Raw genomic sequence first — 14,928 nt, forward strand, 5'->3', positions numbered from 1 at the left:
CTCACCTTGGAGCCGGTTGGAATTTGGGCTATTGGGCATAGTATTCATTGGTGTAGCAGAACAGATCAAGACTTCCCAGCTTTGTGCTTGTTGAAGTATCCTTACCAAGATCTCCCCAAACACCTCCAGCCATCCTCTGCTCCCAGGGATCCTCTCTATTCCTAGTTTTGCCCGATCAGCAGCAGGGCTCCTCCAGGAAGGAGGGCAGGGTCCTTGCCTGACAGGTGTGATTCCTGTTGGGCTGGCCTAGGAGATGCAACAGGTGGTCCCATTCCAAGGAAGGAATGGCCTCAGAGGGAAGCAGCTCTTCTTACCCTCTTGCAGCTGAGCTCCTGCTCCACCGGGAGAGACTGGACAACCACTGTGCAGGTGTGATCGAGACACTGAAGAAAGAGAGACTGATGTTCTGTCAGTTCCAAGAAGAGCAAGCCGTGCGGAGCAAAAACTTCCGCCGCAAGATCTACGACATGGAGCACATCTTCTTGAATGCCAGCAAGAGCCAAAAGTAAGGGGTTGGTGTGTCTTCTTCCCAGGCCTGGCTCTAGAAGCCCAGCTCCTTCTGGTAAAAAGGCGGAAAGCTTTGGGGAGCCTGCTTTTGAGCTACCTTTTCACCAGAGCAAAGAAAACAACAACAACAGATTCCATGGGCAGCATTGGCTGTGTGAGGGGAGTGGGCGCATAGCCTGGGATGGGAGAAGGGCATACACATAAGCCATGTGCAAGGTGCAGATGCTATGCTCGGAAATGTCCATGTTGATAAAGACTGTTCCCCTTTGGAGACACCTGGAAGGGCTTCCTGTCTGTCTAGAAGGGCATTGCTGATGGACCCATAGATGCCTGCCAAAACTTAGGGGAGGGGCATCTGCAGGGCCCCTAGAACAAGAGGCTCCAGCAAGGCCACTCAGAGATGTAAGGCAGGGGCCTCATTCGGGTGACAGGAAGGACCATGGCAGGTATCTCTGCAGCAGTCAGTCACAGGGGCAGCCGATTTGGGTGGCCCTTATGCAGAGAAGTAACTTCTGTTTCAGGAGGGCACAGGGTGAGGGTGCCACACTGCGGGTGAGTCAGGTGGTCTGTCTGCTGGGGAATCAGGTGGTCTGCTGGTGGGAGTCAGGTGGTCTACTGGGGAGTCAGGTGGTCTGCTGGTGGAAGTCAAGTGGTCTGCTGGGGAGTCAGGTGGTCTGCTGGGGAGTCAGGTGGTCTGTCTGCTGGGGAGTCAGGTGGTCTGCTGGTGGGAGTCAGGTGGTCTGCTGGGGAGTCAGGTGGTCTGCTGGGGAGTCAGGTGGTCTGTCTGCTGGGGAGTCAGGTGGTCTGCTGGGGAGTCAGGTGGTCCACTGGTGGAAGTCAGGTGGTCTGTTGGTGGGATGAGGACTCAGTAGAGCCTGGGACTCTTTTACTAATTTGCTGACAGTGCCTTCTTACTTTTATTTTGAGGAGGGGGGTCTCACTAAACTGTCCAGGTAGGCCTTGAACTCACTGTCATACAGACCGGCCTAGAACTTGTGATCCTCCTGGCTCAGCCCCACGGGTGCTGGGATTACAGGCTTGCACCACCACACCTGTCTTTTAATTTCCTTTCCAGTGTTTCTTTGCTGGCCAGAGGTTGGGCGGTGGATCTGAGATGCCCAGGATTCCCACCAGGCCTTTCCTGCCTCCCAGGCTGGTCATTTACCACCACCTACATCTCCCCTGTCCCCACAGGCTGGTGAGTCTCACCAAAACACTGCACCGGGAGCTGCTTAGCTATGTGGATGTCATCCAGGTGTCCCTGCGAAGCTTCCGGCAGTACCTGGAAGAGAGTCTGGGCAAACTCCGCTATACCAACATCGACTTTGTCAAGCACTGCAGGTGGGAACCAATGGATATCTTATGTCTCTGGGAGCCACCAGGGTTTGCTCTTGGGAGGTGGCCATGTTTCTCTCCTAGCTTCTTTTTAACCATTTTCAGATGTGCTGTTCAGTGGTATTATACGGAGTGCAATTATCACCAGCTCTGGCAGTAGAATTTCCTATCATCACAGACCAAAACTCTGTATCATAAACATTCCCTGTCTCTGCCGCCACCATTTTTCTTCCTGTCTCTATGAAACCGACTGTTCCATGCTCAGCCCTATAATCACCTCCTCCAGATCTCAGAAAACATCACAGAAGATGGAGCTTTGGAGGATGGGGAAGTGTGCTATTAAAAGATGTGATCTGGGCAGGATGTGACTATTGCACCCGTGAACTCACTGAGCTGTGGCTACCCAAGGGGAAAAAAGACCTGCACAGGACTGAGCCCACTGGACATTTCATCCTGGGAGGGGATGGACTCAAGAGGCCCCTTCCTGGGGGACCGCTGACAGTCAATGTGTTACCTTCTTTAGTAGGGTGCCACTGAATTGTTACCCATGTTTTTGTAAACAAACCCCGCTCACCCCCCTCCTCCCCCCCGCTTCCATGTTCATACAAGCAACCCTAATTAAACTCAGTGGGTCACACATGTGCAAAGCTACGGAAGTGGGAGCCAGGGGGGTGAGGAGGGACGAGAGAAGGCCATGGGGTTAACATGATTGAAATTCATTGTATACAGGTATGAAACTGTCAGAGAATAAATGAAAAGTCAGCTACTCCGGGTACCTCCGATAGAGGGACTCCTGTGTTTGCCCTTCCCTCTCTGGTGTGTTTCACTTGCACGAATCCTCTTTGGGGTTGGTTCATCTGCGTTCTATCCTGTGTCAACACACTCTTCCTTTCTAAGGCTGAGCGGTATTCCGTTGTGTTGTGTTGCACACCACAGTTAATTTTTCCACCCGCCTGTTGATGAGTGTATGGCTGTTTACACCTTTGGGTGATTGTGAATAGTGGTACAAGAGACACTGTAGATATGTGCTGGGTCCTGCTTTCAAGTCTGGTGGACCCATTTCCAGAAAGAGAACAGCTGTGTCACATGGTGGTCCCATCCCTTTCTTTTGAGGAGTTGTGTTTATGTCTATTTTCTATAGTGACTTCCATTTTACATTCCCACTAGCACGGCACAAGAGTTCTCGTTTCTCTGAATCCTCACCAACACTTACTTGAATTTCTTTTCAATTGCAGTGCATGTGAGGCAGTGTCAGAGTATGGTTTTGGTTTGCATTCCCCTAGTAACTAGTGATGGTGTCTTTCTGTATGCTCACTGGCCTTTCTTCCCCTTTGCCTTTTCCCTCGGTCTTTGCTCATTCCTGCCTGAATCCAATACCAGGTTTCACTTTTTACATTCATAACAAGCAATACTTGATCCATTTTTCAATGCATTTGAGTGTTTTGCCTACGTGTATGTATGTGCATCACATACGTGTGTGCCTTATTGTAGCAAGTTTTGTTGTTGGCCTCCAGCTCCCAAATAATGGCACACAGACTTCTTATCATCATAAAAGCTTGGCCTTAGCTTAGGTTTGTCCACTAGCTCTTATAACTTAAGTTAACCCATTTATATTAATCTATGTTTTGCCTTGTGGCTTTTTACCTTTCCTTCATTTTGTATGTCTGACTTTCATCTACTACTTCCTTTCCCTCTGCCTGGAAGTCCCACCTACACCTCCTGCCTACCTATTGACCTTTTAGCTCTTTATTAAACCAATCACAGTAATGTATTTTCACACAGTGTGCAAATATCTAGGGGATCTGATATTTGCCTGTCTGGCCCCTTGGAAGCCAGAAGAGAGCATCAGATCCCCTAGAACTGGAGTTACAGACAGTTGTGAGCCACCATATGGGTGCTGGGAACTGAACCAGGTCCTCTGCAAGAGCAGCCAGTGTTCTTAACTGCTGAGCCATCCTCTCCACCTCTAGCTCCTGGATTCATTTTTTTTTTAAAGTTTATATCGTTTTAAAATTTGAAAAATTTGAAGATCATTTGAAAAATCTTTTATTCATCTAACATAAATAAACATAAAAGTTAAAAATAGACATCCTCCAAAAAAATGGGCTTTTCTACACGTTCTGTGAGCAAACATTGCTGGTTTTATTCTGAAGTAGAATCCTACTAATGTCTGTTAATTATTTTACCCGTTAGGGTAACAAATGCCTGAAAAAGTGACCTAAGGAAGAAGGGTTAGCTTTGGCTCGTGGTTGGAGGGTGACATGGTCTGCGTGGTGACAGGAACATGAGGCAGCTGGTTACATTGCCTCCACAGTCAGAACACAGAAAGAAATGGCTGCTGGTACTCAGCTCTCCCCCCCCCCCTTTTTTTCTCTTTCTGTTTTCTTCAGCCTAGGCCCCAGATGGTACTGCCTACAGTTAGGATGGGTCTTCCCTCCTTAGTGAAACTTCTCTGGAAAAGCCTCACAGACATGCCCAGTGCTGTGTCTCTTGACGATTCCAGATCCTGGGAGGCTCACAGTGAGGCTAACCATCGCACTGTGGGACAGTCTCTGCCTGTGCCCACGAGTCACAGCATGCACTGTCCATGGCAGTGTCTGCAAGGCTTGCATTTGTTTGACGTCCTGAATGTGCCTGCATCATTCTCCTGTATCTCAGCTCCATTTTAGCAGATTTGTTCGCATTAGCCTCCCTCTGTAACTGTGTCTACTCACCAGATAGATCAAGTCCTTGGGGCCGGTGAGCTGGCTCAGCAGGTAGAGGCAATTGTATATAAGCCTGAGTTTGGTCTCAGGATCCCACAAGGTGGCAGGAGAGAACTGGCTCCTGAGATAGTCAGAGGTCTTGAGTTCAATTCCCAGCAACCACATGGTCACTCTACATGAGATCTGGTCTGGTGCCCTCTTCTGGCCTGCAGGTGTACATGCAGGCAGAACACTGTATACATGATAAATAAATCTTAAAAAAAAAAAAAAAAAAAAAGGGTCCTCTAACCACACATGCATTATGGCATGTGAGTGTGCACCATACACACACACACACACAAAATTTCGTAAATAAAAATGTAAAGGCTATTATTCCTTGAGGCTTAAAACGTCACTGTTACAATATCCTTTCCTGGTTATATCAATTGTTTTTCCAAACTGACTGCTTCCTGCTTGTTTTTTCAAGCTTTCCTTCATGCTGATTTTCTATGTCAGTTACTTGTTGCTATGGTAAAACACCTGGCAGAAGCAACCTAAGGAATGGTAAATGTTGGCTGGGACTTACAGAGCGATAGTCCACCATGGCAGGAAGGCATGGCATGGAGCATGAGGGGGCCGGTCACACTGCTTCTGTCATCAGGAAGCAGGGGTCTCTTTCATTTCTTTAAACATCTTACATCTGGTTATTTTGTAATTCATGTCAGATCATTGTAACGTCTCTCGTATTCTGCTCCCTGTTGTCTTTTGCTTCTTATTTATGGTGTCTTACTTCCTTGTGACTAGATGTCACTTGTTTCTCTTGGACTTTTATCGGCAGCATCCTCTTTGAGGCCTGGACTCACGTGGCATTCCTTCAGAGAGTCCATATTTGTTTTTACTGGACCACTTGGGGCAATACCTACTCAGGACCAATTACGATTTTGTTGGAGGTTTTGTTTCATTTTGTCATTCTGGAGAACACATGTTCAGTTGGTAAACAAAATCTCAGATTAGAAAGAGCTTTTCTTCCCCCTTGCCCTGGGATCTCAGGATCCTGGAACCTGGTGGGGTTCATGTGTCACTCAATCCCACTGAAAGCGCCACTGTCAGGACCCAGCTGGCTCTTCCCCTGTGCAGTCATGGAGGCTCAGCATCAACGTCTCCAGGGCAAGTCAGCTTTGGCACCACCCACATCCCAAGGGACCCTCTAGTTTCACTTCATCTGGAGACTGCAGACTTCTCCTCATGTGGGTTTTTCACTCATTCACTCACTCACTCACTCACTCACTCACTCACTCACTCACTCGGTGGTATTAGGACTTGAACCCAGAGCCTCCTGCATGTTAGACAGGCATGCTACCCTGAGCTCCTTAGCTTCCTTGTCTGGAGTTTGCACAGCATTTCCTTTCGCTGCGCCTGCATTTGCATAACCTGCCTTTATCTTTCCATCACCTGTACTCAGATCTAAAGCCAGGGCCTTGGGATGTGCAGGCATGCTCAGTTTGACTGGTGGCCTTTGCTTCTCCCTCTTGTGCTCAGATTGTTTTCAGAGGGGGGCAACTTTTCCCCTGAAGAGATTGAGTCACTGTGCCATCGACTGGAGAAGGAGGCCACCCGGATTGAGTTTGTTGAAAGTTTAATCATGATCCACATGGAAAAAATGGAGACGGATTACCTGGACCAGGTGGGGGCTCCCTCTCCCCCCTCCAAACATCCTCCAGGACTGCCTGCCAGAGGCTGTCACTTCTGAAGAAAGGGTACTTAAGCTCCCCCTTCTTCCAAGGTCTAATGCTCCAGATCAAGTTCACTCCAATTTTCTCCTGATCTTTCCTTAACAGGCCAATGACGTCATCAACAAATTTGAGAGTAAATTCCATAACCTATCTTCAGACCTGATTTTCGTAGAGAAAATCCAACGGCTGATGACGAATCTGCAAGTGAACATCAAGTGTCAGGTAGGACAGGTCCATCTTCCGTCCAGTAGACACCCGTCACACACACCTGCACACCAGTACTCACTGTACAGCAGTGTGGTGTCTGCCCCGGGGTACTTCAGCCAGGAAGACAAATAACTCTTAGCAGCCCCACCCATTCACTGAGGGACTGGACTCCACAGTCACCAACTTACTTTCTGTAACATTGTTTGTCCATGTAAGAACTAGTGGCAGCTGGGCAGTGGTGGCGCACGCCTGTAATCCCAGCACTCGGGAGGCAGAGCTAGGCGGATCTCTGTGAGTTTGAGGCCAGCCTGGGCTACCAAGTGAGTTCCAGGAAAGGTGCAAAGCTATACAGAGAAACCCTGTCTCAAAAAACCAAAAAAAAAAAAAAAAAAAAAAAAAGAACTAGTGGAAGTGAACTGCTTTTATCTCCATTTTAGAGATAAAGAAACCGAGACCAGGGCTCAGTCCTTAAAGCGCTTGACCCACAGCAGGCCCTGAGGTCAGTCCCAGAACCCACGTCTCCTGAGTGTGCTGCTCTTGGGCTGCACACTGAGTTAGGGGCGACTGAAGCCCTCCTCTGTCCGTCTCTGACTCTGGCTTTGTTAGTTGTCAGCTAGCTGCTGGTCCTTAACTGGTGTTGCTACCTGACCTTGAAGGTGTCCCGTTGTTTATTATACTGATCTCTGTTCTCACACTGACATGATCAGAGTGTAGCTCTGTCATGGCAGAGCTAACTCGACCATGCCACCAAGATGTAGCTGTGTCTTCCTTAGTTATCTCACATGGGGCTCCCTGTCTCGAGGGTGTGTGAGGGATCTTGTACTGCAGGCTGCTTCTTAGAAGCCAGGCTTACTTATAAGGGGTTGGGGATTTAGCTCAGTGGTAGAACACTTGCCTAGCAAGTGCAAGGCCCTGGGTTCGGTCCTCAGCTCTGGAAAAAAAAAAAAAAAAAAAGAAGCCAGGCTTACTTATGCTTTAGTCTGATGTAACTAGCTATGTGAAGCAGGGATGTTTGAAGGACAGTAGTGACTTCTCTGTTCCCTAAGGACATCACAGGGCCAGCCAGGCGGCATTCAGTGACCCAGAACCCACTCCTCTTCTTGTCCACCCCTCTTGGTTGTCTTATACACAACCATAAGCCTTCTAATTTGTCCTCCTCAGGGCTGTAGACTCGACCATTGAAGCGCTTCCTCTGCCTTGGAACGCCAGCTTCTGTTCTCACTGCAGCCTCTGTGAGCGACTTGCGGCTTCTGTCATGGGTTCCTCTCCCTTACTACGCAGAGAGCTAGCTCCTGCATCTCTAGGCCAGCACACATTCAAGGAACAGTGTCTGAGGACTTTCTAGAGTGGGGCCAGGCAAACTGAGGAGGACCTGTCTGTCTCCTGAGACTGGGAGAGATTCTAGGAAAAGAAGTGTTTGCTGAGATCCCAAGCTCTGTGACTCAGTCACAGTCACCTGCCCCTGTCACTCGAGGGAACTTCTTTACCCATCTGTGAACTGGGAACAAGCAACTCAGAAATAGTCATACACCTTAGCTAGTACTTTATTACCCTTGCCATCTTCCCAGGCTCCATAGTCACAAGTTCTGTTTAAGATGCTGACTTATGATTATGTGAGAAGATGAGGATCTATTCAATCTGGCATATGGTTTATGTGACTTTATAAGCAGTGTATTCTTTATTTTGTGTGTTAGTGTACATGTGATACACATATGTGAGTGTGTGTGCATACATGCACAGAGGCCAAGGTGGGTGTTGGCACCTTTCTGTAATTTTCCTACTTACCATAGCCTTGAGATGGTGGCCAACACTGGGCAAGCTCACTGCTTTGCCAGTTCTCTGGTTGGCCAGAGAACTCTCTGGAGCCAGCTCCCCATTCTGAGGCTGCAAGCACCAATGGCTGTGCTCAGTTTTCTGTGTGCGTCCAGAGGATTTGAACTCACTTCCTTTAGACAGCAGAGCAAGCCCTCTTACCCACTGAGCCATTTCTCCTGGCCCCTGCATATGCTTTAAAGATTCTTCATAAATACCCTTTGAATAGCCTCCCTGTCATGGCTGGGCTATCAGGGTGTGTGTGTGTGTGTGTGTGTGTGTGTGTGTGTGTGTGTGTGTGTGTGTGTTTTGCTTTGTCCAGGACTGTGAGAAGCATCCTTGCCCAGGACACTGCCTATGTGCTCAGGTGTCTGTTAGCTGGAATGTTGTGACAGAGTGTGGGTGTTCCAAAGCTCTGTATGCCTTCTGGAGGGTCTTACATACTTAATCACAGTCTATGGCACCAGTTTCATTTACACCACACCTATTGGATAGAGAAACAAACCTTTGAACTTGTATTGATCTACTTTCTGATAGCATATCAATGGCTATATACTCTCCCCATGTTTTTCAGTGTTTCATCACTTTCTTGTCTATCTTGAAGATACTCTAAAAAGAGAATCTCAAAACTGCTTTTCTAGGTGGCCAAGTCCAATTTGCAAGCAGAAGGATTAAATTCTTCTCTGGAACAGCTTCAGTGCAAGATACAAACGTGTCGAGAGTACCGAGGAGATAAGGGCGTAAGTAGATCAGACTCTGAATGTGTCCAGTCAAGAACGGCCAAGTTGGTGTAGGCTTGCATCTGGGTACCAGATTTCTCCAGTGCAGAGAGGGTGGGGTGTCTCTGAGCCTCACTGGCTAACTTTTGTGTTACTCAGAGGAAGGCAGAAAGAAAAAAAAAAAAAAACACTCCCCCACCCCCACCCACTCCCCACTGCCAGCCTCAGACGAGCAGCATGCAGAGAGGTTAGTGAGGGTGGGGGCCTGAGACTGGATTTGGGGACTCCACTTCCCTCTGCAATGCCATCAGGCCTCTCTCTCTGCACTGAGAGCTCAGCCCCAGTGAATGAGAGGAGCAGGCTCTCTGAACTCCTGTTTATCACAGCACATAAACTGATGTTTCATTGTCTAATCTGTGAAAAGTTGGAATTGTAGTGGAGTTCAGCAGGACCATGTTTATGAGTGTCTCTGGTTCCCCCAGTCAGCAGAGCAGGTCTCTGGGTGTGTGCACATTTGTGTTTTTGGCCATGAGTGCCTGTCTCTGCCCCAATCCACATGTGCCCTGGTCTCATAAGGTATCTATGGGCAGCTCACTCAGATGCCCCCAGAGCTGGGTGCCTGGCCTGCAAGAGCAGAGAAGAAAAAAGAAGGACCCCTGCTCCATTTCTCTCCTGTCAGCTCCCGGCTGTGTCTCCATTGATGTGAGCCCCAAGAGGACATTTATTTTTCTATATTCATTGCAAATGTTTGTATGGTATGGCACATGATTCTTGAGAAAAGTTCCCACAGGGGATCATGTGCAGAGTGAATGTCCCTCTGGAGACTTCATATAGTTTGCCTTCATATAGTTTCCTACACATCCATTGAGTTAATCACTCTGAAGAGATGATGTGTAGATGGAAGGTGGTTCCTACATCTTATCCATCACTTCCCTGGTCTCCCTTTGCCGGTATCAAGGGACAAACTATTTTTCCTGTTAGGACCTCCGATAGGTCCTTTAGGCAAGTCTTGACTGTCCAGAATAGCAACATTTCTAGATGCATTTCTTCCCCCAAAGCTCCACCAGTCCTTTCATGCTGGGTGGATGTCAGGAGACTTCCCCTGCCTCCCGACTAGGTGGGGAGAGTGTGAGCTGGGTGACCCATTCCTGTGTGGATGGAGGAGCTTGGTTTGTAGTCTGCAGAGCAATGATTAGGAAACAATGGTAAAGTCTTGGATGCATAGTGAGGATAAAGATGGTTGAGGGTGCATGCCTGAAACTGTAGGGTGCTGCTAAGGGGATGCCTAGAGATGAACAGTCAGCCCTCCTGCCCAACTCTCCACGCCCTTGCCAACTGGACCAATGTGTCCTTTAAACATAATTTTAGAGCTAGAGGACACACTGGGGGGGGCGGTCCATATCCCCATCTTACAGATGAGGAAACTAAGTTAAGCAGTTTTGAATCACTTGCCTATAGCTACAAGACCAGGAACAGAACTTCCCCATCAGTGAAGGATCTGTGAAGGACACTTTAGGACAGCTGCCCAAGAGAGCCAGTCACTCCCCCCAACCTCCACTCCCCCAGGACCATTTCCTATAAGAGAGGGGACTTGGAAGAACCAAATGTTGACCTTCCCCAGATAAGCCCCTGTCCCTGGACTTCTGGTGACCCCGTCTGTTTTCTGGGGCTCTCTCCTTCTGTGTTCTCATTAGATGGTGACCACAGATGACCTTCTTGTCTTTGTCCGATCCTGGAAAGAAAAACTGAGCCAGAGGATTAAGTACCTCAACTGCAGCCTGGATGTGGTGTGCATTACTCAGGAGGTCTTTACGGTAAGGAAGATGGAGAGAACGGGGAAAGGGTAGACAAGCTGTAGTCTGGGCTCCCAGGAGACCGCACAAGATCTAGTGCAGCATGAGAGGAGAGGGGATGCCCGGGATTCATCAGGCCTGCTGGGATGTTCTGGAAGGATGGCACACTGTGGAGTCAGAGCTCAGCTGACTTTGGCACCACTCCTCTCTACCAAGGCTCTCAAGTTAGCCCGTGCATGTGGCCTCAGTCAAAGCCATCCACCTCAGCCTCTGCTTTCCCATACGCCATGAGCAGTCACATCCTCAACCTCCAACGAGAGTTGTCTCTTCCCAATGTCTCTTCCTCTAGCTACTATGCCCTCTCCCGACTTGATACCCAGTTCCTGTCCAGCAGCAAAGGCCCAAATAACTCCATCATTCTCCTGCCTTCAATGTCGAATCTAAACCCTTGAAGCAGTCACACAGGAGCCTCCAAGGTCTGTCATCGGTACCCCTCATCCCTTTCTCCCAGGCAAAGGCATCTCTTGCCTTCTGGTCTAGGTGGGCCTCCTGGCCCTGGAGTATCTCCCACTTCCCCATGAGTCCACCGACCATGAGGTAAGGTCTCTGGTTAAGGAGCTATCTGCCAGAGATTGAGCACTGGCATGGGCAGAGCCTGCATGACCTGCCCCCATCCCCACATCAGGCTTTGCCATGAGGTTCTCAGCCACTCCCAGGGAACTCGAGCCAATTGCTGCATGAGTAGGCTGCAGCTGCCTCGGCTCTCCCTGCCAGGTTTCGGCTATACTCTTCCAGGGGGAGGCTTTCCTTACCATGCAGCCAGGTAACCCCCTCCCCCCACAGGTATTTCCTACACTGCTCATGGCAATACAGAGGCTCCAGGGTTCCAGCCTGTGCCCTTTCAAAGGCCTGACAGGAGAGGAGACTCAGAATAAATGATGGAACAGCCAGACTTACTCTTTGTGGACATCTTTACTGCCCTTTCTCATGGGCAGTTGGCCACTCTTGGTCTTGCCTTCATTCATGTGGTCGAGGCATCAGTTGGACAATCCTGGTCCAGAGCAGCCAGGCAGCTTACCTCCAGCCATTACTCAGACAAGATGGCAGCGGACAGTATCTGCTGCCTCCTGAAAACGTGGTCCCTCTACTTAGAATTTCTCTCTGGACTGCAGGACACCATCCTGACAGATATGGAAATGGAGAGTGACATCCATGTGTCTTCAGAGGCCCTCGAGGAGGAAGCCAAGGTGGGCCTCGTTACCCCTGAGTCCTTTGCCCAACCAACCCGCATGGGGAGGCCCATGATTGAAGACCCTGCCGTGGATGTGGTCAAGAAGATCCTTCAGTGAGTACCTACCACTGTGGCTCTGGGGCCCTACTCACTGCAGTACCACAGGAGTGCTGCTCCAGGACCTCAGGCCAGGGGCCTCTCCTCTCACACCTCAGTTACTCACTCAAATTCCTGAGCTCATGGTGAGAGTATGCAAGTGGTATGGAGGACCAACAGTTTGCTACCCAGGGCTTGGCCTGGGCTGTTGTAATGGTCACCATGGCAAAGTTCACTTCCTTCTCTTCGGTTTCAGAATTCCTCAGACAAAATCAGCATGCCCATGTGACAAGGACCGCTCCCACACAGGTAGAATCCCAGGTCTGTGGGTCTCAGGGAAGGTAGTGGCAGGGAGGTTGGTGGCAGCTGCAGCCTACGGTCACCTCTTCTTCTCTGATCTTGGCCTGGACACTTGTCACCCAAAGCCTTGAAGAAACATCGGTACCGGGGAGAAAAATCCGTGAAGAAGGCCTTGGCCAGCTCCAGTGCCACCTCAGCAGGGAGGTAAGGATGCAAGGCCATCCCAAACTTTCCCTTCCCAGATGCCCTGGGCCCGCTGGTCCCCAGACAGAGGCCAGACAGCCTGTCTTTTGTTCAGACTCTGATCTGTGGTCTCGCTTGTACTCATGCTCAGGAGCTGTGTGGGAAGGAGGTGGAGGGGCGCTGTAACATGGGCTTTATTCAGGGCTGAGCTCCTCCTTAGGGGTGGATCACTGCTCCCACATGTTTGTACCCAGAGAAGTGTCTGGGTAGCTATCATTGGATGGCAGTCCTGCAATCTCCCCACAAGCTGGACAGCATTAGAAAGGGGGACAGACTGAGCACAGGAGCAGGTAGGTTACAGGAGGACCAGGACATGGTATCTAAGTCCATGGTCACCTACTGAACTCTGGAGAGGTCATCCATCACGCATGAGCCTCTGGCCACTAGCTCTATCTCACTTATTTTAGGGAAAGCAAATGACAGAAGTCAATGGCTGAGCCAACTTTGGCTCTTTGCTAAGCCCTGGATAGTGTGCGTGTGTGTGTGTGTGTGTGTGTGTGTGTGTGTGTGTGTGTGTGTGTGTGTGTTATTCCTTGTGTAAATGAATTCACATCTAACTAGAAGTGTGGTATGATTATCTAATGACCCTGATGGTTTTCCTTGAGTCTTCACGGGAAAGAGAGGATGCAAACTTCTGGACCTGACCATCCCTCCACTTGCAGTCTACCTGGCCTTGGCTACGACTCAGCAGTAAACCCAAAGTTAGGGTTTTTTCAGAGAAAAAAAGAAGTTGGAAAGTGGAGAAGCATCCTGTAGAGCTGTTCTAAAATCCAGTCATTCTGCCCCATAGGCACCGCAGGCTCTCAGGCATCCCAGACAGGGTCCAATGGGTACAGAATTGCCCTGCCCCCCCCCCCCCCCCCCCCACTACAAAGTATTGACCATCTTCTGTCTCACAGCATGACACGACATACCAAGATCATCAGAGTCGACAAGAAGTACCAGGTGCTTGGGGAAAGGCCCCCTCCTCAGGCTGAGTAAGTAGTGGCACCTGTTTCCCCCTTGTGGAATCATTTCCCTCTGTGAGAACTCTTTTTCTCTATAAGGGCAGTGGAGGTGTAGGGAGGGTAAACTTACACATCAAGGTCAGCTTGTCTTGTGTTTGTTGAGAGACATTTTTCACCAAAAAGCTCCCATTTTCCAGGCTCAGCATTTCATGTTGCCAAGGCACTCTCGAAGTTTGAGGGCTTCGCTTGTGTTCTTTGTTTGTTTGTTTGTTTGTGTCTCTGTCCTTACAGTTTTCCACCCCTGCTGCATTCCTCTTTTCCTTTATCAGCACTTTAGTGATTAAAGCAAAAGTCAGTTTACTTAATCTAGCTTCCTTTTGAGCAAATCATGGGAATCTCAAGTTGAAGACATCAGCAGCCCGTGGAGAACACCAAGCTCCAGCGTGGCACCCCACTCTCTCACTGAGGGACGCCTACCCTTCTTGGCAGACTTTGACCCCCACGGGGACCTTACCTCTGGAGCTGGGGAACTATGTGAGGAAGGCTGTCTAACCCACCAGGTGACTCAGAAGAGACCTCAGGTTGGCAGCTTGATGTGCCCTCCCCCTATGCATGTGACATCCTGTGCCACAGCCACCCTGACTCTGTTCCCTCCAGTTCTGTGTCCTGTTAATTCCATGAAGAGGTGAACTCCCACAATAGTCAAGATACAGAACTCTCCCACCTTCCAAACACCCGCCTCTTACGATTCCTTCCACCATTCCGACCCTGAGCAATCAGGAATTTGCTTGGTTTTTCCTTGTGATTTTGTCAGCTGGAGAGTATCAACAAATGGACTTGCAGCAGTTGACTTTCTCAGTGACAGCACAATGCCCCAGAGTCCTGTCTTAATCTCACTCTGCTACTATACAGAATGTCTAAGGCTGCAGAACATGTAAACGTCGGAGATTTATTTCTTACAGTTGGGAAGGCTGGGAAGTTCAGGGAGGAACTACCAGCATGGAGCCAGGCACGGTGGTTCTGGCCTGTAATCCTAGAACCCAGGGGCTAATGTGTGAGGATCACAAGTTTAGCCAGCCTGGGCTGTATAGCAAGACCCTGTCTCCAAATGTATCTTTTCATCAGAACCTCATGCCTATGTTAACTAACGCACACCCTGATTTTCCAGCATGTCCTTAGGGTTTACTATTGCTGTGAAGAGACACCAATACCGTGGCAACTCTTTTAAAGGAAACATTTGAGGGTGGCTCACTTACAGTGTCAGAGGTTCAGTCCTATCATCATGAAGGAGAGCATAGCAGTGTGCAGGCAGATGCAGTGT

At 49.3% G+C, this 14,928-nt stretch overlaps 1 protein-coding gene across 1 annotated transcript in view; it reads left to right on the plus strand.

Moving 5' to 3' along the window:
• The window catches only part of Ccdc180 (coiled-coil domain containing 180), a 60,783-nt gene that overhangs the window by 29,804 nt on the left and 16,051 nt on the right, over positions 1–14,928 (plus strand). Inside the window, exons 20-29 of the mRNA XM_036178544.1 lie at positions 325–505; positions 1,702–1,848; positions 6,066–6,210; positions 6,365–6,481; positions 8,920–9,018; positions 10,692–10,811; positions 11,963–12,135; positions 12,374–12,426; positions 12,543–12,621; positions 13,560–13,637. Coding sequence (XP_036034437.1) covers positions 325–505; positions 1,702–1,848; positions 6,066–6,210; positions 6,365–6,481; positions 8,920–9,018; positions 10,692–10,811; positions 11,963–12,135; positions 12,374–12,426; positions 12,543–12,621; positions 13,560–13,637 — 1,192 coding nt within the window. The remainder of the gene's footprint in view (positions 1–324; positions 506–1,701; positions 1,849–6,065; positions 6,211–6,364; positions 6,482–8,919; positions 9,019–10,691; positions 10,812–11,962; positions 12,136–12,373; positions 12,427–12,542; positions 12,622–13,559; positions 13,638–14,928) is intronic.

Source organism: Onychomys torridus, chromosome 2 (genome assembly GCF_903995425.1).
Source record: "Onychomys torridus chromosome 2, mOncTor1.1, whole genome shotgun sequence".
NCBI classification, from domain to species: Eukaryota; Metazoa; Chordata; class Mammalia; order Rodentia; family Cricetidae; genus Onychomys; species Onychomys torridus.